Source organism: Diprion similis, chromosome 13 (assembly GCF_021155765.1).
Source record: "Diprion similis isolate iyDipSimi1 chromosome 13, iyDipSimi1.1, whole genome shotgun sequence".
NCBI lineage: Eukaryota > Metazoa > Arthropoda > Insecta > Hymenoptera > Diprionidae > Diprion > Diprion similis.
In genome coordinates, this window is record NC_060117.1 from 1,193,684 (window position 1) to 1,216,479 (window position 22,796).

The following is a 22,796-nucleotide window of genomic DNA, read 5'->3' on the forward strand; positions in this document are numbered from 1 at the left end:
GTACCTACTCTTATACCTATAAGGATAGAGGCGCTTGAGGTAAGATCGGAACATGTTTGGCTCTCAGAGACATGCCAATAACATGCCAATAGCGTGGATTCGGAATAGAAAAGGGAGAGAAAAACGAAGGGTAAACTAAGAAGAAAAAGAAAAAAGAAGCAACAAAAATACATCGATCTTCAAGCATCGGAGAATGGGGATCAGAGAGCCTGAATCCGACTACGGAGATGCAGAAATCGCTTTGCATTTCTTTCCTACGCTCAGACTTGAATATCTCTCTCCCTCTCTCTCTCTCTCGTCTTCTCTCGGTTTCTCTATCCTATTTACAAAATCGTTGCGCGAGGAATCTTTAACGAATGGAACCAATGGAAATGATAATAACGATGACATGTAAGTGTGATACGAAAAAATTAGCGGAGCCTAGAATTGGAGTTTTCGAAAAGCGAAGTATAACTGTATCCATATGCCGCATGCACAAACAGGCAGAGGATGAAAGACAAGCAGCTGCTGTTCCTGCAGCAGTTTCGTTCTGCCACCTTAATATCGCCTCTGCTGCTCGCGGACCAAAACCTCTGCAGGAGGTTATTATATGTATTCCATTATACACGCAGTCGTGACTGGGGGTGTATCCGGAATCCAGGGCTGCTCTGCCCGTAACACACACACACACACATGTGAGATGTGCACAATAACGTATAATGTAAACGCATATCACAATTCAAAATTTATGCCCATATGCCGACGTAGGTATGGTATACCTATACCTATATCTATATCTATACCTATACGTAGGACGACCTTTATAAAACCGTTTGCCAAATCGATGATACAATATGAGTTACACGGTTCGTTTGTTCACCCTCTAATATAATATTGTTGTAAGAGAAAAAAAATATCAAAGATTCGTGATATTTGAGAGAATTGGGTGAAAGGATATCGGAAGGAAAGAAATTTTCATTTCATTTCGTGACGTATCTAATGTTTCGAATACTTTTTAACTCCCTGTTTCTTTGTTTTCAAAGGAAAAGAGAAGTTGTTGGAATTAGCCCGCAAAATGAAAACTAGAGTTTTAACTGTTCCTCGATGTTTCAAGATCTAGAGAATCACCTTCGACCATTTTCCGATGGACGTCTGTTGTATTTTATGTGTGTAATCAATTTTCTGGTCCATGGAAGATATCTCGATACCAAGTAACTGGATTTCAATGATTCTGGTCTCAATCTCAACTTAGAACTGATTAGATTTTGGCTTTGATCGGTTCGGTACGTTTCGACCTCTCGAAATGACAAATTTTCAAAAAACAAAATAAAAATAATGATATCTTGAGAACGGACGAACGGATTCGAATAAAAATTAGTACCGTTAAATTTTTGGAGTCACTGATCGTGAATCTGAGATCAGAGTTGTTTGTTCCTCCCTATATCGCACACCATATCTAAGTTTTGAAGGGTTCCGATTATTTGCCAGAAATCCTATTTCCCGTTTTCCGACTTCCGTCGTCATTTCTCCTTACCACGCGTATAAATCCACGACCGCCGTAAGCATGCAACGTATGCGTGTATGTGTGTGTGTGTAAAGACGCGGATATCCAAGGAACGCTCAGGGGCTTGTCAGCGAGACACGTGAAGTGGTGTTTGGGCTTTTCGAGTTTTGGTAACACGATATCGGCGGGGGTGGCGGCGGCTACGCGGAGCTGGGGAGGCAGATGCCGCTTATACACCGCGTTCCTCTTTCCGTATACACATAAGTATATATACTTGCGTATGTAGATACATGTATACACATATAGGAAGAGCCCAGCACGTGCCCGGAAGTTGCCGCTACTGCAGCAGGGAGAAGAACCGCGTTTTCAATGGCTCTCTCTCTCTCTCTCTCTCACACACACACACACACACACCGCGCACTGCATAAAGACGCGTTATATTGTACACAGTGATGCTCGTATTAGGTTATACCGCCCTCGCCGCCAATCTCGCGCCCCCCAGATGTCGGACACGTAGACGTTCACTATACGTGTAAATCGCACATTCCCCATGGCTATACATGTATATGTATAAATATATATTAGGGTGTTTCGGAAAAAAATTATCTCCGAATTTTCCCTAAAAACTTATTTCAGGTTAAAAGAAAAGTTCTGTGAAAAGATGAGCGTTCTACGTTAACGTGGAAGATCGGGCTCAGTTGACTTTTCACTTTGTATAAATTTTTTTAAATTCGTGAGTATCTTGAATATGTATTTTTTTTTCTTCGTTGTTTTTTTTTTTTTTTTTTTTTTTCATTTTATTGCTTACGTCGGTTAACTATTTAGAGACTATTTAGGTTTAAGAACTAATACCCGAGTAATGTTTTCGTTCTGAGAATTTACTTTTTGGGGTTATTTCGTGTTTTTTATATTTTTTTCAAATATCTTTTAACCTTCAGAAATTTCATCGCGTAACGCACATATGGTCGAGGGTAAAAATTTGCCGGAAAAAGAAGAGGAGTGAAAAAAAATCGAACACAAGTAATCTGCGGGTACAGGAGGGTCAAAATCGTTTTTATCCGTATAAGCATACACATATACGTATATAGATATATGTATTACGTCCTTGAGTTATGTACGAAACGAAATAAAATGAAAATGTCTGCACATAAGGGTAGTACGGCTGCAGGGGGTTGATTTCCTTTCATGGTGTTCAATTTTTTTTCCAGCTGCTGCATTCTTTATTTTCTCTTTTAATGTCATGGAAAAACACAGAGGGAGGAACGTATAAAATTTTCTGCATGTAAGTTCGTTTTTTAACTTTTTTTTCATCTTAGTTTACCGATTTTATCATATTTAAAAAATCGTAACTCAGAAACGGTTGTTCCAAAAAATCTGAAATAATTCAGAAAAATGTTTCGCAGTAAGGACAACAAGATCTGTAAGATCTCTCTCTCTCTCTCTCTCTCTCTCTCTCTCTCTCTCTCTTCCTACTTTCTCACAGTTTCCTGCAGCTCTCCGCAATAAATAATAATAATAATAATAATAATAATAATAATAATAATAATAATAATAATAATAATAATAATGAATAATAAGAATAACATTAACGTAAGGAAAACGTTTTCCTGCACCCCCCAAACATCATAATAAAATGCATTGGTAGCTCGCCCCCTACGGATAAGATTCGGCGGAACCGCTAATCCGGGTCGTAGACGCCGGAGCACGATCTTCGGGTACGCAAGTCAGGTGCATGCTGCAGGTACATACATACTATAGCTATTCACGTAGGTACACTTGTACTTACATACTACTAGGCACGCAAGTAGATACTGAGCAGAAAATGGGATACCCTTAAAGTTTAATAAAAAAAAGAGTCAGTCTTTCAAGATGTTTTTTAAACATTGTTAAGCATTATTTTGAATTTTCAAAAATTTTCAAAATTTCCTTTTGCTTTCCTGACATCCGAAGATCATTTTTATTTTCTTTGGTTACAATAAAAGAAACAAACTCAAGTCCTGGAAAACAAAGTATTTCCTCGAGTACCCCGTGTTTTGCCCCCATCCCCCATGAGGGAATAAGGAAAATAGGAGAATGGGAAATAAAAATGGCGGCAAGGTAGCTACGTCTCGGCTCCGTGCACCCATATATCTACCTGTAACCTGTAATACGACAAGAAGCTGGAAGATTTGTGCAGGGGCACGAGGAGGGAGGGAAACCGAGCGGTGTAAGGTAAATAATTTACACAATAAGGGGCGAGTTATTGTCCGTGAGTAAGAAGGCTGCACGGAGCTGTAGGAGGAATTAGCCCGTGTATAGGCCGGACGCCGGACGCCCCGAAACGCAAACTCCTGCGCAATATAATAGTGAAAATCGTGATTTGGAATAAGTTAAACTGATTTTAAACTCACTTAGGAGGTCGTGCCCTATACACCCTTGTGTCGTCGTGCCTCTTTTACCCTCTTGCCTGCAGTGAGGCTATTTTTCCGAGACTTACAAAGCGACTCTATTCCTCCTAGTTTTGTATGGATACCTACAGCCGAAAGGTGTGAAGTTCGAACCTTCGGCGTTTGCCTCCTCTATTCCTATTCCTCGCCAGAATTTCACAGGGAATTCAAAAATTCGACTCGGGTTAAACGATATTTTCATAAGAAATATTCGTTGAAAATTTTTTAAGCTTTATCCGAAATAAAGAATCCAAATATTTTCTGTTAGTAGGTGAGTAGGTACGTGTCGCGATTGAGCGAAGGATTTTTTAAGAAATGCCAATCCCTTAAACGAAACGGGGAAAATGATTTTTTTATTTTTTATTTTTTTTTTTTTTTTTTTTTTTTTTGTTGCCAAACCTTCGGACTAGTTGGCTAAATCGAAACTTGCAAAACGAAAGTAGAAAATCGTTGGGTAAAAAGTTTTTCGGCTATATTTTTCGTATAACATAATTTCTTCGATTCGATTAAAATGATATAAAAGTCATTTTGTCATATATATTTGGAAAATAATTTCACCGAGTAAATCTATCGGATTATATTACCTACTAAAACTATTTGTCAGGGTACCCTAAAGGATTTTTTTTTCTTCCTGCTTGTTTGAAGTAAACATTTTTCCGGTTTCTTATCCGAAAATTTTCTCATGGATCACGAAGAGCCGGGTACACAAGTATTTTTCATACTATAAGCTACTTTGCATGATGAATACACAAGGACAATAACAATGACAACAAAAAGTAATAACAAGTTCCACGGATATTATTATTCGTACACAATGCGATATAATACGCTAAAGAGGATAAGGATGAAGGGATTTTTCCTTTTTTTTTTTCTTTCTTTCTTTTTTGATTCTCTTTTTTTTCCTTCATCTTCACGGAGTTCAGGTCAGCTGCAAAGGAGGTTTGTCACGACGACAGATTATCCTTTACTCCTTATTTTCCGTCACGTCCTATAATACTTATACCGGTAACTTGCCGATGCGTGTAAAGAGAAAAAGTAACAAAATTATACGAACGGTAGCACGGAGAGAGAAAAAAAAACAAAAAAAAAACAGAGAAATATAATTTCGAAAACGAATGCAGGGATAGGATATGTCTCATAGACATATTTTGAAAAACCGAAGTCACGGACAAGAATATTTCGTTGAAGCAACGAGTTTGAAAATTTTTCGAATTTAATCACAGTGTTCAAATATCTTTAACTATCCAGATTTAAAAAACTCGCGTTTTCGTAATTGATTTTACAATTTTTCTTCAAATTTCACCGATGGCTAAAGAAATTTGAAAAAAATTCCCAGACATTTTTGGGTCGGTATAAACATCGTACTACAAAATGATTAAAACCTAAGGGGACGAGGTATATGGGCTGCTAATTTGATGTGGAATGTCCTATATATATATACAACTAATCTCGAAGAAAAAAACTTGAAATCTACCTAAAATTCTCCTTCTCTAAATGGAAGAATGCGAAAAATTTCGAGAAACTCGATTTTCGTTCCAACTTGAAGCGAAAAAAAATTAGTTTTCGAGTCGAAGTTTAATTTTCGATGGATTCGACGAAACAATGTCGACTGAATCGTCTTGTACCTGCCCAAAATAGTTTAATCGTCAAGAAACGAAGCCGAAGAAGATAAGTAGGTACTACACAGGACCGAAAAAGGAGGCTCAAAACGAGGTCGACTATGCATGTACCTTATGCATAGACGAAAAAAGGAGACGGAGACAAAATTCCCCGATTCAAAGGTAATAACATAATTCCGGATTTCGATCTCCTGGCGGGCGCACAGAGAGAAGGAGCAAAAAAAAGAAAAACACCCCCATTATATCCACTCGACGGCAATTGTGTGTCCTTGCAGACGATGTCCAGCGAGACATTATAATATATATATATACACCAACAGAATAAGAACCTTTATAAAGTGTTCCACCCTCCACCCCCTCACGCAGCAGCATAACAAGGGATGCTGCAGAGTTTGTTGAGAGCGGGTGTGTAATTACACCGACAAAGGAAGGATGGATGTGAGTGTATAGCTAATAAAGGGCGAGAGTTAGGGGGGATGAAAACGTTGGTCCAGTTAGCGAAGAAAAATTCCCCCCCGACGCTGTAACTGTCCGTGTCAAACAGACCGCCTTGGACTTTTGGTGGTGATGGTTCGGCGAAAATCCGAAGAACTTCTGGAGCAGCAACAGCAGCACCGAATTGCATGGGACACATTGTGCGGCTCTTTATAATTTTGGAAAACCGACAATAACGCGGAATCCGGTCGAAAGACCGCCGCTCGAAAACCTCCGGTATAATATAATAGCTGGGCAAAAGTCCGAGAAAATTATTTTCTCCTTCTCCCGCCGCCGCCGCCATCGTCGCCATCGCCGCCCCCTACTTACATACTTAGTTACTTAAATGGGGTACGAGAAGGAAGACGTTTTTTCACGTTTTTCCCTCTGCCTCCCTCGTCTTCTCTATCTCTCTCTCGCTCTCACTCACTCTGCAACTCTGACAGGTAAAACGGCTACACCTGGGTGGTGTCCCGAAATTCCGCAGATATATTGACCAGAAATATTTCACCGAGTTGCTTCTTGCCTTCTTCTATGAACGCGCGCGAAATTTCGGAGAAAAGATTATTGCACGTTAGGGTGGTCCTCAATAGGGTTGTTTTTGATTTTTATGCTCCCAGGAGCTTAAACGCTTTTTAAAATGGTGAAAAAAAAATATTCCCACAAAATTTCAGCCTCCTATACGTAAGTTTTTTTTTTTTCTAGACGACTACGGGATTTGAGAATTTTCTTTAACTCAATTCAAATTAATCCGGAGAAGATATCGAAAATTCGATGAATTTTAAGCCTTGATTCTACACTTCAATGTTTCATACTTTTTTCCTTAACTTTTTCAACACACTAGCGACAAATACGCCCAATTTGAAGCCGATCTTTTCGCTTCTCGCCTCGCCTCGAAGAAGAGAAAAGGGAAAAATAAGAGGACGAAGGAGAATGGTAGGAAAAAAGGACGCGGTTAACCCCCCTCGCGGCTCGTTTCGGTTCGGTTGCCTCCTTATCTTAAGTGTTTGGAGATCAGGCATGTTTTGCGTATCTATTGTCTCCTACCCTAATTAGATGCCGTTTGGACAGGCGGTTAATGAATTGAGGGCATATAACCCGGGCCATGCGGAGGCAGGGACACACAGAGACGCGAATACAGGCGCAAACATAAGCTATGGGAATGGGTAAGGCGAGGCGACGAATAGCTGCCGTTACCCCGTAACCCTAAACGCGAATATCCCTCCAAATCGCCTCGAAGAATCTAAAGAAGCGAACGGAAAAAAAGGGAAAATCGTTTCAGGATATTTTAAATTTCTTATTTTTCAACCCCAACGCTCTTTATTCCCGACGTGCAAAGATACGAATATTCGGAGGTTCGAAAGAGGAAAAAAATGAAACTTAACAATGCGAGGGATATTCGTAAACCGTGCTTTTCGTTGTTGTTGTTGTTATTATTATTATTATTATTATTATTATTACAACTACTGTCACTACCCCATAATGGATACATCTCATCTTCTGCGTCGTGTGTATAAGTAAATATCTTCTTTTTCTTTCAAATACATCAATAGATATAATATTCTTTGAAAAATATAGATAAAGGATTATATCCCGAAATACGATACCGCTTATACATATATATATATATATATATATATATATATATATATATTTGCGTACTTTTTGCATCTTTCAAAAAATCTCCTCCGTCTCAAAGGTTTATCTCCGTTTATTTGTTTCTTTGTCCGTCTGAACTCGGACGTTCTATTTTATACAATCGGGAACCGGAGATCCGATGAATCACTTCGCTCGCGAGAGACGTCGGCAGCAGAGTCGCCACCTAGCGGCGAGCCGCGGTACTATCCGTCTTTTTTACGCGGAGAATGGCGAACGGCTTTCTGAATCACGTACGAATTGTCCCGATTCGAGGTACGGTTATTCGACAACGATGTAAGCATCTCGAGCGCGAACAGCTCGATTCCTTTTATAGGATGACAAGAGAATTGATCCTGACGAGGCATTAAGTGTACCTACACGCAACCTACAACTACAACCTGCTGTATTTTGCCGATTCAACGAATATATATATATATATATTTTTTTCTGATCACTCAACATATTATATATGTATAAACATATAAGATATAACCTATATGTATAAGCTAGTCGTCTAAGGGGTTTTATGGAACGTGTCTTTACGACGTTCATCCCTGCAATATACCTCAGCTATAGAACGTATATACACATGCATACGCATACCTACACGATACAAACGACACGGGGGTATGTATGTAAAGGGATGATATACCTATATGTATAATGTATATGTATAAGTTTAGAGTTTACCAAGGATCGATCAAACGCAGATAAAATGCGGTGTATTCAAGAATGCTTTTAGCGGGGTATTTTGTTGTGGTTTTTTTTCTATTTTTGAGGGTGGGGGGGGGGAGGTTCCCTCTGCTTCGAGTAGGATTTGAGTGAGGTATGGATGGCGAAGAAGAAGAAGGCCGAGGGAATGAAGAGGCGAGACGAGCCGATGTTTTTCGAAACTCGGACGACGTGTATAGTGCTAACGTCTTGAGACCTAGGTTAATGGGAGGTGACCGCGCCTGTCCAAATTGTTATATATATACACGAAGCATTCGATGCCAACTCGACCAACGTCTATCCCTCTAACCATCAACGATTTGATCCCTCGTTCCTGTTCCATTTTTTTCTTTTGCTTCTTTTTTTTCTTTTTCTTTTCATCTCTTTTACCCCGCTAAGCGTTATTTTCTATCGAATTATTTTTTCTTGTCAAAATTTGGTTAGATGTATTTCTGTTTCTGAGAAAAATATGCGCTTTAAAATTCTATTTTTTATACTACGTAGAAGACCCTAAAAAGTTTTTTTAAAATAGCGCTAAATTATTTTTTTTACTTTTTTTTGTTCTTGTAATAATTTTTTAAGCAACTTCACACTGGTTTGAATACCTTTTAAAAACCCTATTACTGCATGTTTTGGAGTTAATTGTCTGAACTTGCGAATCGGCAAATAGATACCTAATTCTATCTTTACATCGCCTTTTCTATGCTTATATGCTAGACGTGCCACGTTGCGCCATCTCTAAGCTCAACGACGAACCAAAGTCAGAGGGTATAGCGGGGTTGGAGTTGAACGTGAACCTCGACGTTTAACCAACCATCGATAATGTGGCTACAAGGCGCTCCGTAATTTCAGATTGCGGGTAAAATACGATTTCGAAATTTTTCGAACAATAGAAAACGGCAAAAAAAATTCCTCCAAATACGTTATATCCTTAATACGGAAGAGGATATACTTGCGAAAGTAAAAATATCACTTCGTTTTGACTTACACAATTACACACGTCAAATTCCAAGAAAATGTAAAATCTTGAAATTCGCTTCGTATTTTACATTCGAAGCGTGGAAATTAAGGGATCAAAAATTACTCACCACGTTGACGAAGTCCTGAAAAGTGATCGCGTCGACCGTCGATTCCTTGACTCGGGCCCTGAGAATGTCGCGTTTGTTCGCAGGGACTTCCTCCCTCCATTCCTGACTGTCGAGGGCGACGAGGAAATCGTCGAGAGGAATCTCGCCGAAGCCTTCCGGATCGTACTGGAGCACAACAAACCGATAAAATAACTACCGTCGATTTCTTTCTTTTTTTTTTTTTTTTTTTCAACCCCAAAAATTATTTTCGGAATCACAGACAATTAATATCGTCGAAATTAACAATCAAACCAAAAGAAAAACTAATATAGGGAAGGGGAGGGTAAAACAAGGCCTACCCTTGAAATTAAAAAAAAAAAAAAAATTTGTTTTTCAAAATTTTTAATTTTCAAAAATGTTCAAAAATCTTTTGTTCCAGATCATTTTTATTTTCTTTGGTTACAATATAAAAAGAAACAAACGATTCAGCGTATTTCATTCCTCGAAAACTAAGTATTTCCTTAAGTATCCCGTTTTACCCCCCCCCCCCCCTCCCCTTGCACCGTCGAAATTTCATCTTGTTGAAATTAACAATGAAACCGAAAGAAAAACTATTAGATATACAAAACTGTATTTCCCAAAAATATCGCCCCCCTTCCTTTGATTTAAAACTATTTCCTCACCTTGTCGAAAAGCAATCTCCATCTCTGAAACAGACGAAAGGAAAAAAGGAAATATAGTACGAGAATATTGACGTGAAAAAAATGAGAAATGTTTTTTTATTCCCGACTCAACCATAATGTTAACTTTTTTTTAACGTAAGAAGCGGGACAAAAAGTGGCATATTATTCTCTCTTAACTTTCTTCTCTCACATCTGCGGGAAATGTGAGGCAATTCGACTCTATTTTCTTATTACATAATGTCCCTGGTGAAAATTTCTACTCTTAACGAATTTTTACAGAGGTTTATTGGTGAGAAAATAAAAAAATTTCATAAAAATCTACAAGTTTTTGTGAGAAATTATGCACATTTATAATCTTGGTAAGAAATGTTTCAATTTCCCAAAAAATTGGTTAAAAAAATTGTGAGAAATTATTTTCACCAGGTGTAATATTATTTCGGAATGGATTATTTTTCATCATCGTTTCAAATAACAATATTCCCAACCGCGTTCGTTGGTTCTTCTGTTTTTTCGTCAAAGGTAAGCAAAGTTCTATATATTTCGTACACTTACATCCTTGAGGAACTCCCGTCGGAATTCCGACTCGTCGATATCGATCTCCGAGCCAAGATCCGTGTGATCGGTGACGTAACCGTCGGCTCCATCGCATTGCAGGCCTCCACCGCTGTGAGTCTCGCTGTTGCAGGCATATTCCTCTTCCTGCAATTCAACCGCGGCTGCTATCGTCGGTATAATCGAACCTGCACCGCCACCCCCGCCAGCCATTAGCATTGTCTTATAATTTTGCGGATTTTATTATATCCTCATGACGCCGCGGCGATTTCCTTCGTCTTCGTCTTCTTCTTCTTCTTCTTCCTCTTCTTCTTCTTTTGTTGTATATTTCAACCGGTATTATCTCATCACCCTGCATCCTACTGCATCTGAAACAATAACGTCCAACATGAAATATTCCCGATTACAATGTCAGATCATTACATGTCAGTATTATATATGGGCTATTCCACGCCAACTCGACCAGTGTTAAACCCCGACCATCTGAAAATCATATTTTTCATCATATTTTTTTCTAACATTAGTTCCAAGTTTAGTGAGTAAAGATAATTTTGGGTGGTGTTGGCATGGAATACCTCATATATAGCCTATACATTCGACAAATCGTTTAAACAGAAGAAAAAAGAAGTAAAGAGAGAGAGAAAAAAAAAGTGGGAGGGGAGAGGAATCGAATTCGAGACGGACTTTGGGGTCGAAGAGAACGGCGTCGAGTTGCTGATTGAAACGCGGGTTAGAAGGAGCCCTTAAAAATGCAAGAGGAAGCCTCACTCGCGCCTAATTCAAATTTGTATCCAAAGTAACGAGAGGAGTGGAGGACGAATACGACTCTTCTCGCGTGACGGAAGCAACCGGATATGCCCTTCTCGGTACGCATTCAAACCATACAAATTTAATATCCATTATCAGCGTGTAATTTTCATTGCCGCACGCGTGCAAAGTTTTCGCAATCTAATGATATATATACATATTATGACAAAGGATTTTTCACAATTTTTTCCAGATTTTTAAATTGTGTTAATCGTTAAAATCGTTTTGAAATTTTTTTAGAAAATTCAAATCGAGTTCAAAAAAAATCCCCAAAAAAATTCCCTTTCAAAGTGCCCAATCCAAGAGGTGGAGGGTCAGACCCAGGCCGAAGTGGTACGGAATGCCTCATATACGATATTTTTCTGATCGCATGAGTGCGAATTTTATTTCTGCAATACAATCATCATAACCATATAAATCCTTGTATTATTGACACAAGAAGTAAACAAGGGTAAAGCCAAAAAAAAAAAGAAAAAAGTCAACCCCCTGAAATCTTGTTAAATAACGAGGGATAAAATTAACCACTTGAACTTTTTATTAAATATGAATCATTCGGAAATGATAATTACTCTAAACATTTTATTCTGATTGAATGCATTATTTTCTTGATAGGCCTACTTTGCCCCACCCTCCCCTATATTACAGCATCCCTTGCGGCCTGTCATTGCCGGCACCCACGTGTCCCCATGACAACGGTTTGGCTCGCGGGACGCCGTTGACTCAAAAGACGTGCAACCCCTAAACGCGTTCCGGGTTCAAAACGCTTTCTTACCACATGCCACCGTAATAAGCCCGCCATTGTATAATCAGAAATGCATACGATAATCATTCAAATCTATGATTATTGTATACATCCGTGATCATTTCAACGCGAAAAAAAGGAGAGAAACAAAATCGGGCAACAAAAATTTCACTCGATTATAATGCATCGTATTTTATTATTTATGAATACATTTATTCCTTGAAGAAAAAAACGAAAGAACAAATTTTAAGAAATGAAAAACACGGGAAAAAACCTGGCCATAAAGTATATAAAAAAAAAAGAAAGAAAAAGAATTAAAATTAAACCGAGGTAAGTCGAAAAACTCTGCACCTACGCGTTATTGTTATCGATTTCTGCAGCATCGGGAATCGGGCGAAGATGAGCGAGTTCTGCAGCCACTCGATGTCCTTCATGTCGTGATAATGATCTGCACACATTAATTAATCCACGGGAATAAATACACGTGGACTGCACTGCACGACTGCGACACGTACTATATTATATATAGGTATATACATATATATATATATATATATATATATATATACGCTACACGTGTATGTATGTAGGTATAATACAAGGCACTCGCAAATGACGATCAAATTCGTTCACTATAGGTATGACATGTAACGTGTGGTTACAGGTATGCATATGTCGTCGTAGTGTGACGTTGCGTGCGGTGGAGCGTCAACGTCGTCGGCATGTTTGAATAACATGCGGCGGTGGGACGAAAGTTGTGCACACACACAACTGAACTCAATTATTTACACCCACAACATGACCCGACACACACACACACACACACACACACACTCGCACACACACAATGTCAACAAATACGTCTTACTACGTAGCACGCGGTTGAATACCTTGGAAATTATAATGTGGCGAAAATTCTCACGATTCGCGATAACGCTGGAGGTGTTTTTTCTTCATTTTTATATATTCAAATATCAGGTTACGTCGTGGATATGAACCAAGGAGTATTTAACGCGGGGTGAATACGCCTGCATTTATGCAATCCAGGCTACATTATTTCAAAATCCGCCTACGATTATGCAATTCAAACTACATTTTTCGAATCACGCCTGAATTTATGCAATTCCGATTACATATTTCCTTCAATTTTCACACAATTGACCGAAAATTCTCACGTGAAACATATCAATATCGATCGGTACATACATAAAGTGTACCATGAATTGCATAAATGCAGGCGGAATTTACCCTTCGTTAAATTCTTCACGAAAAACACTACACGCTTGGTTCAAGTATACCTATACATAATTACGTTACAAATTCGCGAAACGCGCGCAACGCAAACTTTATGTATGAAACGAACTGACATTGACCACGTGGCGTCCTTGATAATAATAACAATAACAATAATAATATCGTTACGATAAGGAAATAACTTAAAAAAAAAAAAAAGACAACGCGCAACGCAAGATGTATAAAAACGTGTTTTACCAAACTATAATAGAAAATTTATCAACCAAAGACAAATCCGTATATCCGAGTGATTTTTCGCCGCGTCGCGTAGTTTATTCTTTCGTTCATTTGAATTAGACATTTTTATTCCATCCGTCGTTATTACGTTAACTAAATTTTTCACCGCGTATAGACATCTCAGCACGAATGTAAGGTACGTTCGTACCTATAATATTATTGGCGCGCGACGGACCGGCGTCCGGACGTCGCGACGACACACTGCAGTAGTAACAGCAGGAGAATCTCGACGGCAAGAGAACGGCGAGTAGCTGCAGGAGCAGCGTGACGCGTTGACTACACTACTATCCCCCGGCCCATGGGGAGGCCTGATACCGCGTCCTACACCCCCGACAACCTGCACCAAATCCTCTCTCTCTCTCTCTCTCTCTCTCTCTCTCTCTCTCTTTTTCCCCCGCGAAGCAGAAGAAGAAGAGTGTCGGTGGCGGCGATGGTGATGGTGGTAGTGGAGGCGCGTGACGCGGCCTCGGTGTTGGTGCGAGGCAACCCCTCGTGGCCGACGAACAGGCGACGTTACTGCACCCTGCCACGATCATCCCCCTCGTCTGACGAGCTCGACGACCCTTCTCGCGTCTCGTCGCCCTTGGTAACTCTTCTTCACTGCCGCGGTCATTCCTTCCAATTTCCTCTCTCGTCTTTTATTATTCGTTATTATTTTACGCATCGTCCGCATTGCTGTTCCTTGACATCCATTCCTTAATACGTAGTTAAATATTATTCCATCAAGATTATAGATCCTGAATTCTATAAAACCTATTTCAAACTAATCTAAATGTCAACTGAAATTCTCAAAAAAAAAATTTTTTTAAACAAGTGAAAAAGGACCAAAAATAACTACCCGAACGATCTTCTGGATGATATACGAATCTGACTATAAACTTCCTGTATCGATAATCACAACCCCCCCCCCCCCCTTCCGTCGCCCATGATTTTTATACTTTTCGATGTATAGTTTGTTGGAGAATTTTTGCACACATTATGCGTTCGCGTGTATTCATGTCGTAACATACATATACAATTACGTACTAAATCGAGCATCGTCCTAATTTCCTACATCCTTGAATCCTTTTACTACTGACTGAACGTAGGTTAAGCATACATATACGCTGCTGGCTCGTCGTTTCGAGGGTTAAAATCAATACAACGAGTCTCGGACTGAACGCGCTGCTGCAATTCAACAGTGTTGAAGAGCCGAGCTGCATCGGGTGTGTTGCACGGTGTGAAGTATGCATAAATATAATACATTTCCATACACATACTATACAGCAGTGTATGTGATACATGACGTAAAACTTTTTCGTACACACACGTAATGAAACAACAAGTTATTATGTTATAGGCATTCTACGTGTTGTTATTGTTCCACAAAAGTATGAAAATAACAGAATATCAACAAATTACGCGGCTAGTTTAATTTCCAGAGAAAACAGGAGGAAGAAAAGTTTTTTTCTATACCTCGTTTTTCTCTTGATTTAGTTTCTTTTTAGTGTCGAATTTTTCTACCGATCGATTCTTCAAAGATCGGAAAGAAAATGATTTTTTTGTTATTTTTTTTTGGATTTCAATATACGCAAACACCCAAATATCAGGGAAAAATATATTATATATATTTTTTTTTAATTGGTCTATTCATTTATGGGAAACAGTTGACCGGCACAACGATTTTTTTTCTCTCTCCGCTTTCATTTTCCGTTTAATTTCAAGCTCTATCTTTCATTCGTCATTGAGAATAAGAGAATAGTAAAAACAACAAAAAGAATCAAACGGAATGATGGGTGAAAAAAAAAAAAATCGATCAGTTGTGCGGATCGATTTTTCTCTCAATATAGGCAGAGATAATAGTGATTGTAATAATAATAATAATAATACTTATCATAATTATTACTATACATAAACATATATGTATATATTTATAACAAATTTTCTATTAATATATATTTTTCTTCTTCGTTTCGCCATTTCCTTACGTCTCTTCTCTCGCTCATACATACATGTATATAAGTAAAAATATAATACACAATATTAAACGAGCTGCAGGAACTGTGATCGGATTATTTCAAGACTCTAGCCATGAGATTATACTATGAGTACCTGGTAAAGGTGTTTTATATAATCGTCACGTCCGTTGTCGTTGGTATATCATACGAATTCGATACCCTCAAACTTTTTATCAGAAACCTTGGTTTCGGACAATATCGATAATCCGTCGATTGTAAAAGCGGTAATGTAAGTAGCCATGCGGCCCTGATTCTCCTCTGTTTTCAGAGCGACGATTATCTCGTCCTTGGAACCGGGCAAGAATTTAAAACTAGCGAATCCTCGTATCGGTATTAGAGTTCCAACTCTGGTTACCTGAAAAACGAACGTCGAACGATTAGATGGAACTCAAATTTCCTCTTCTCATCTCTCCTCTTCAGAATATTTGTAAACATCGATAGCAAGAATTTCTGCTTCTCTACCTTGATGTTCAAAAAGTTTTCATCCGCCGTTAGCAGCACGTTGCAGCCCATGCTTTCGTCTTTGGTTTCGTTGTACTGTTCTTCCGAACATCTTCTTGGTAGGAAAAACCAACTCTTATGAACGTCGCTCCACACGCCTGACTCGTGTATCATATAACCTACGAAGAGATAGGTGGAAAGAAAATAAAAATTTTCAGATACAAAATAAAACTTATAGGTATCGCGCCACCTCGCGTGCCACTCTGTCTGTTTAATTAAAATTAGGCTAAGTGTATATTCCTGGTTAATTTGTTTGCACAGCAAACATGTGTAAATTTATTTGCACAACTGTTTCGTCGGCCACTTTGGAATCGACAGAGTGAACTCAGAATGAAAATATATTTCCTCATATTTTTCCATATTACCGGGAAAGTCTATGTTGAGTGCCTGTCTCAATCGTTTGTAATTTGAAACCCAATTCAGCGAATGCGTCTCTCCGAGTACAGAGATTGTTTTCACCCACTGAGGATTATTGTTGACAAAGTCGCCTGCGCTTGTCGTCCACTCCTTGCCCATGCTGCCGACGTAAAGCTGTTCATCCTTGACGGTCGCCCATTCAGACTTGAACCCTAAAAATTATAATCAAAGTAACATTATCGTCAAACGATAATCTTGTATCTCAATCTCTTCATATCGGTCTGCTTACTCTTAGGAGCGTAAAGATCGGTCCGAAAGTCTTACCCTTAGGATTCTTTCCATTTCCATCCATCAAAATAACCCACGGATACACCTGGTCTCCCTCGATGGAATATATCATGCCCGTTCTGTCGTCCATGGTAAGAAGTCTTCCGTCGAAAGTGACGAGCTCCGAGAGTTCCATGGCTCTACCTTTCATGGCTAGGGAAGACCCGAGGATGATATCTTTCTCGTCCCACGAAACGGAGATAAAATTTCTCTCCGGAACCCAGAGCAAACTGCCACGTTTCATGATACTGTACCAGGAGTACAGACTCTCTGGGCTCCTTGATTCCGTATCAAGATCGCTGATTATGGCTATCCTGAATGAGAAGCCAACTTTCGTTCTGACCGACTTGGTGAGCGGGTAGGTATTGTTGTACTTGTAGTAGTGGCAGGCAGAGGCAGGAACACCAGAGTTTTGGAAACTGTACTTGAGGATTCTGGTAAGGTTCGGGGAGATGTAGAATATCACTAGAACCGTCATTACGGCGGCGAAAACTAGCAGGAACTGGCTCTGTACCCTGAAAGTGCTGTTTCCGACTCTGTAGACATGGGGGGTGCGCAGAGCCTGACGCCAGTCTCGTATAGACTTCATTTTCTCTCTCCGATTCTTCTTCTTCTTCTTTTTCTTCGTTGTGAAAGTTGCCTTATCGACAGCAGCGTTTTCGTTTGAAAAAGTTGGGGTGAATTGCTCTATCATTGAATTTGCATCATGCACCATCCTCAATCATGTTGTCACTTTTTTGTGCGCGATGCAAAATTCGCTGGAAGATTGACGTCGAGGGATTCGGAACCGGGTTTGGATTTGGATTTGGATTTGGATTTAGGTTATGAATCTCGCACCGCATCTATACAAATTATGCTGACTAACACAGACTGTCTGTTTTATTTTCTGCTCCCGCCGTTGTTTTGCTGTGTCAAAGACTACGTTTCACTCATCACATCACCGGACACTTTGCGAATAAAATAATAAAAGTGCAGCTGTTTTGACAGTTGACCTGATCGGTTTACCTGCTGCTCGCGTGTCAAACGCCCGAAGCAGACGTAAATCGGTCGGGTCAACGTCGTCTGCCAGCTGTAACTTCCGGCGCGCATGCGCCATTTTTTTTCTTTTCAGGATGACGTATTTCCTACATAATCCCGATGAAATACATCAGAACGCCTGCTGTGAGGCCTGATAGGCAACACGCAACACACGCGTGTGCGAACAGTTGCCGAACTGTTTAAACCCACGTGACCAAACTTTATTCGACTTCAACGAAAAATTTTTCGACCGCCATTTTGACATTTTTTTATCACACTAAAATTTTTTCGATGAAATCAATAAAACTATCGTCGTTTTTTTGCTGTTACAGACGTTGTAAATTGAATAGACTATTTGAGAGGGACTATTTTCTAGGCATGATACTCACTTTTTTCAGGGTACAACTGCGACGCGTGTAAAATCCAAATTCGAACACGAGGTCGATGTCGGATATCGTGCAGCAGCGTCAATCCCGTTTTCCTGACTCGAAACATCGCGGCAATGAGTTTTATAAATTTCTTGTTTACTGGCTCACTGTTTATATTCCACCGACGAGAATTGTCACGGTATTCAAAGTACCTGGACTGCAGCCGCCCTGATTAATGCACAAAATCACTGCGATAACATAACACGCGACCACTAAACCGCACTACGATTAAATATAAACTATCACAATCACTCCGAACTCACTCATTCACTCGCGTTGGATACATATCATTAGTAAGATATTTTCTAGAAAATTCTACACGTTTTCACGGAACGAAAAATTTACTTTAAAATACCCGGAAAATGATCGCGCACAACCGGCGACGAGTCTGAACTTGTTGCGACAAGAGATGCGAACATCACGGCTGACCGGCGAACCAGTGATGTTTAGTTCGCTTTTATTATGGCACAAAGCTTTATGAACGAATATATTAATTGATCACGCGATAATGCGATTGTTTAACGCTCGAAAATAACTCTAATGGAAGACAATTACCCGCACAACAAACGGCCGATCCGAAGAACGTTCGCGAACGTCGTTATTTACAAATGGCGGCCGGATCGTTTCGCGATTGTTTAATGTGACGGCATAGCGTCTACCAAAATGCAGCGCATTATTGAAACAATAATGTCGACATCGATATGCGAAGAAACTTTCTTATTATCACATATGTTACAGGCTTGCCTACATTCGAGTTGAACCTGCGTTACTACGATGGTTTAACACGTTCGAAAATAATTCTAATGCAAGAATATTACACGCACGGCAAAGTTCCGATCCGAAGAACATTCGCGAACGTCGTTGTTTACAAATGGCGGCAGGATCGGTTCGCAATTGTTTCACGTGACGTAACAGAGCCCGCCAAAATAGAACGCATTATTGAATCGATAATGTCGATATCGATATGCGAGTAAATTTTACTATTATCACGTATATTATTGGCTAGCCTAGACTCTATATTTGAACGCACTTTAATACGTTTATTGATGTTTTAGCGAATGAATGAATACAGCTTATGTAAATTAGGTTTTTATGAGTATTACAAATCTCTTCACGAGCGCGAAAACTTCCTGCACCACTCTCTCCGGAATATCCTCAAACGGAAGAGAAGATTTCAACAAAGTCCAACCGCCGTTGACTTCCGGTTGTCAGCGAGATATGAATGTTTTTGATTCGATACAGATAGATATATTTTTAAGATACGATATCACCGACCAAATAATTAAACGAAGAAACACACTTTTGAGACTAGAAATATATACTCGGATATTGGTAAATGGCAGGAGCACAAGACCCTTAATATATAAATGTAAAGAAAAGGAAAAATTTACAAGAAAAAAAAACAGAAACTATTCATATTAATTTTGATTTGGCTCAGGCGTTTTGAATTTATATAGCGTTCGCCGTCGAAGGACTAGGGTAGGAGTTCAAATTGTTGAAAAGAACGACGCCGGAATCGTGTACAGAATACTTGCACAGAATGCATTTTACGTATTAATAAGTGTTATTTATTCACACTCGATAGCAAGAATCGCACTTGAATTTGTCAATATAACATATTGTAAGGTAAAAATTGTGTCGACGGTGTGTAACACCGATACCAAATCATTATTTCTGTTCTGTTTTCTTATTTCTTCAATAACTCAACAAATTTGTTGATATCATTGTCATTGTCGTCATTCGACGACTTCATTACCCTTCTCGGTGAGCATTAATTGTCAATTATCTCGAGTCTCCGGTTCGTCGTCATACGCAGCCATGATCTTTTCCATGATTTCCCACAACTTCTCCCTGGTGAGCTCCTTGCAGAATACCTGTAAAAACACGATATTACAAGACTCTTTCCCCCAAACATTTGAAATTTGTAGGGTACATCATTCGATGGAAGAAGAAAGAGCAAAATACGAGATTACACTTTTCAGGGACTCTGATTAGTCTTAGTGCAAAAAACTAAGCTATCGAGTGACTTGATCGTAGTTCAAAAAATCAACGTAAAAATGCTGAGGAGATCATTTTTTAGTGAAACTCCATTCAATCAAAATCTCTGGACCCAAGCTGTCCATTTTGATTTTCTACTTAGCAGCGAGCCTTCAAACCTAATAAAAATCTCGACGAGAAATTTGAAAATCCAAACATGACAACCGAGTTTCATTATATTTGAAAAAACCACCGTCCCAAATTCACTTGGTTTAGATATTACTCACATTAAACCAGGGCTGCTGATCGCACTCATCCATCAATGGAACGACGACCCCGTATATCTGGAGAGTCAAATTGATACAGGCAATGGCGATCAAGTTTGGGGGATAATCGAGTATGGCAGTGGAGTGGTGAAAGTCTTGTAGTAGCGCCATGCTTGTTCTTGCGACAGGATACTTTGACCATTCCTCTTCGCCGAACCACGCCTGGAGAGACCTCAGGTAATGCAGCATGTACTGAAATAGAAAGACCAATGTCTTAACTCGGAGATCGAACCAAATTGTTGACAACTCTTCCCTGATTAGAGCCAGATACCTACCCTGTGTGGATGTTCAGGCGTAACTTGGAATTTGAGCATCCTCATGATCAGCAGCTCAGCCTGTACGATTGCATCCCGCATACTCCAGTACTGGTCCCCTAATTCAAGTGGTTGAGAGCCTCGATGCAAGGTATTGTGGGCAACGTTCATAACGTCGCGGATTTTTAGTGGGTTGTCTTTGACCTTTCCAGCCAGATAAAGGCAGGTCGCCGCTATCAGCTGCGCGAAAATGATTTCTTCAATTTATTACAGCTCATTGCAAGACGAGTTTTCTTGTTTGTTTAATTTTGAGAGACAAAGGAAATGAAGCACTTACGTAGCAGTCATAACCCTCCTGATCACCTTCTTTGAAGAATCTGTGATACAGCGTAGCCGCTGTTGCTGTGGTCAGCGGATGGGCATCGAGTTTGAAACCTGCAATGATTTGAGTAATATACGTCGGCCGATTTGGTTGATTTATAATTTGGGCTTGAGAGACACGTCGAGAACATGAACCCTAATACAGTTTTGTGCCATTGATACAGAATCTCGCGCAAGATCAGAAAACATGGTCAAAGTCGAACCTACGCAGAATCACGTCATAGTTTTCACAAAAATAAAGTAAAATCTTTGAAGGTAGAATACGAACCACATTCGAAGATGAACCTGGAAGCAGTGAAGCTGTCATTGGCCTTTGTATAGTCGACAGTGATGCTTTTCTGGAGAGTATTCCTTTTCTCGCGTTGCATGGCAAGTACGTCTATAACATCTTTCATTTTTGAGCTGCGTAACGAAATAGAGAGACAAAGGTAAAGGTAAAGAACAACGGTTATTGCATTGCCTGGGAGAAATCACTAAGCAAACAAGGGGCGGGACTGGGTTTCGATTTTCGGTAACTAAGATTGTCTGGCATTGAGGTTAGGCGTCGGTTTCCTGGCGACGAGAATTTCACTCTTACGCGAATTTCAATCTCACCTCAGAGTTTCGTTGCTCGTTGGCTCCGTCGGATTCATCGTTCGATCTCGTTTTCCGCTGTTTATTTATCAAATCTCTGCTGATACGCCTGCTTTAAAATCACCAAAATCTCGCCGAAGAATGACGATCAATCAAACAATCCGCCGGTCGGACTGAATTTGCCTTCAGCGTTGTTTACAACAAGGCTCGCTACTTCCGGAACCCAAAAAACTGCGGTACAATGATTCTAACGCGTATTTAGAATTGATAAAAATTCGAACAAATGAATTAAGTATTCTTGTATATTAGTACTCAGCATTAAACAAATTTATTACCTTAATACTGGCAAAAATACAAAACAGTTAACTATCTTACACGAAATGCGAAACTCCCTTCAAAATTGTGCCTAACGCTAGGCAACCAAAGTTGCGTTGACGCAATTCCTGCAATTTAATCAAAGCGTTCGACTCCGACTTTCTACTCCTAACAGCATACAACCGGAGTTACGTTACTGCACTTGGTATTCTCGCTAAGGCGCTGTTTGATTTTGAAGAAGTGCGAAAAAACTTTGCAGAACTTTTTTTTTCTACATCCTCCCTAGGAATTCAACATCAACGCGTAGAATTCGGTAATATAACGTAGAGTGATAGGAATTCTTGTTTACCTGTAATCGGGAATAACAATCTATCACAAATCCCAGTTAAACTTGACTAACGATAGTCAGACAGTTTCGCAACCCCGATATTACGTCAAAACGCTCGTGCAGTAAAATCATGGCATCGTTTGGTTTCAAATAGGAGACGTAGTTTGAAAAATTAGGCGCGATTCGAGGTGGCTCTTTTCTATAAGGTGTATTCTTGACACGTGATATACTAATTGTAGGTATGTATTTCGACGCAAAAAATTCAAACGCTGAGAACGTGGAT

At 39.5% G+C, this 22,796-nt stretch overlaps 3 protein-coding genes across 3 annotated transcripts in view; all 3 read right to left on the reverse strand.

Moving 5' to 3' along the window:
• LOC124414147 (protein rhomboid) overlaps positions 1-10,898 on the reverse strand; it is a 138,298-nt gene extending 127,400 nt beyond the window's left edge. The window contains exons 1-3 of the mRNA XM_046895093.1: positions 10,654-10,898; positions 10,102-10,125; positions 9,440-9,604 (exon numbers count right to left, since the gene is read on the reverse strand). Of these exons, the coding sequence (XP_046751049.1) occupies positions 9,440-9,604; positions 10,102-10,125; positions 10,654-10,872 (408 nt within the window). The 5' untranslated portion in view covers positions 10,873-10,898. The remainder of the gene's footprint in view (positions 1-9,439; positions 9,605-10,101; positions 10,126-10,653) is intronic.
• Positions 10,899-15,681: 4,783 nt separating this feature from the next.
• On the reverse strand, positions 15,682-17,644 carry LOC124414081 (soluble calcium-activated nucleotidase 1). The gene is made up of 4 exons (XM_046894983.1): positions 16,912-17,644; positions 16,596-16,799; positions 16,192-16,349; positions 15,682-16,084 (listed from the first exon to the last, which is right to left on the reverse strand). Exons 1-4 carry the CDS (start codon positions 17,627-17,629, stop codon positions 15,872-15,874), a joined length of 1,293 nt encoding a protein of 430 aa, XP_046750939.1. The 5' UTR covers positions 17,630-17,644; the 3' UTR covers positions 15,682-15,871.
• Positions 17,645-19,860: 2,216 nt separating this feature from the next.
• On the reverse strand, positions 19,861-22,064 carry LOC124413800 (cyclin-Q). The gene is made up of 6 exons (XM_046894577.1): positions 21,892-22,064; positions 21,566-21,699; positions 21,254-21,351; positions 20,938-21,156; positions 20,624-20,854; positions 19,861-20,233 (listed from the first exon to the last, which is right to left on the reverse strand). Exons 1-6 carry the CDS (start codon positions 21,927-21,929, stop codon positions 20,138-20,140), a joined length of 816 nt encoding a protein of 271 aa, XP_046750533.1. The 5' UTR covers positions 21,930-22,064; the 3' UTR covers positions 19,861-20,137.
• Between the last annotated feature and the right edge of the window lie 732 nt (positions 22,065-22,796).

Excerpts from the sequence above, each read along its gene's own strand:
- LOC124414081 (XM_046894983.1), bottom strand. The coding sequence starts at position 17,629 with ATGGTGCATGATGCAAATTCAATGATAGAGCAATTCACCCCAACTTTT. Across the intron at positions 16,350-16,595 it reads ACTCAACATAGACTTTCCCG|GTTATATGATACACGAGTCA; the intron begins GTAATATGGAAA and ends ATCTCTTCGTAG. Across the intron at positions 16,085-16,191 it reads AAAACTTTTTGAACATCAAG|GTAACCAGAGTTGGAACTCT; the intron begins GTAGAGAAGCAG and ends TTCGTTTTTCAG.
- LOC124413800 (XM_046894577.1), bottom strand. The coding sequence starts at position 21,929 with ATGAATCCGACGGAGCCAACGAGCAACGAAACTCTGAG. Across the intron at positions 21,700-21,891 it reads ACGAGCAACGAAACTCTGAG|CTCAAAAATGAAAGATGTTA; the intron begins GTGAGATTGAAA and ends TTCGTTACGCAG. Across the intron at positions 20,855-20,937 it reads CGCCTGAACATCCACACAGG|TACATGCTGCATTACCTGAG; the intron begins GTAGGTATCTGG and ends TTTCTATTTCAG.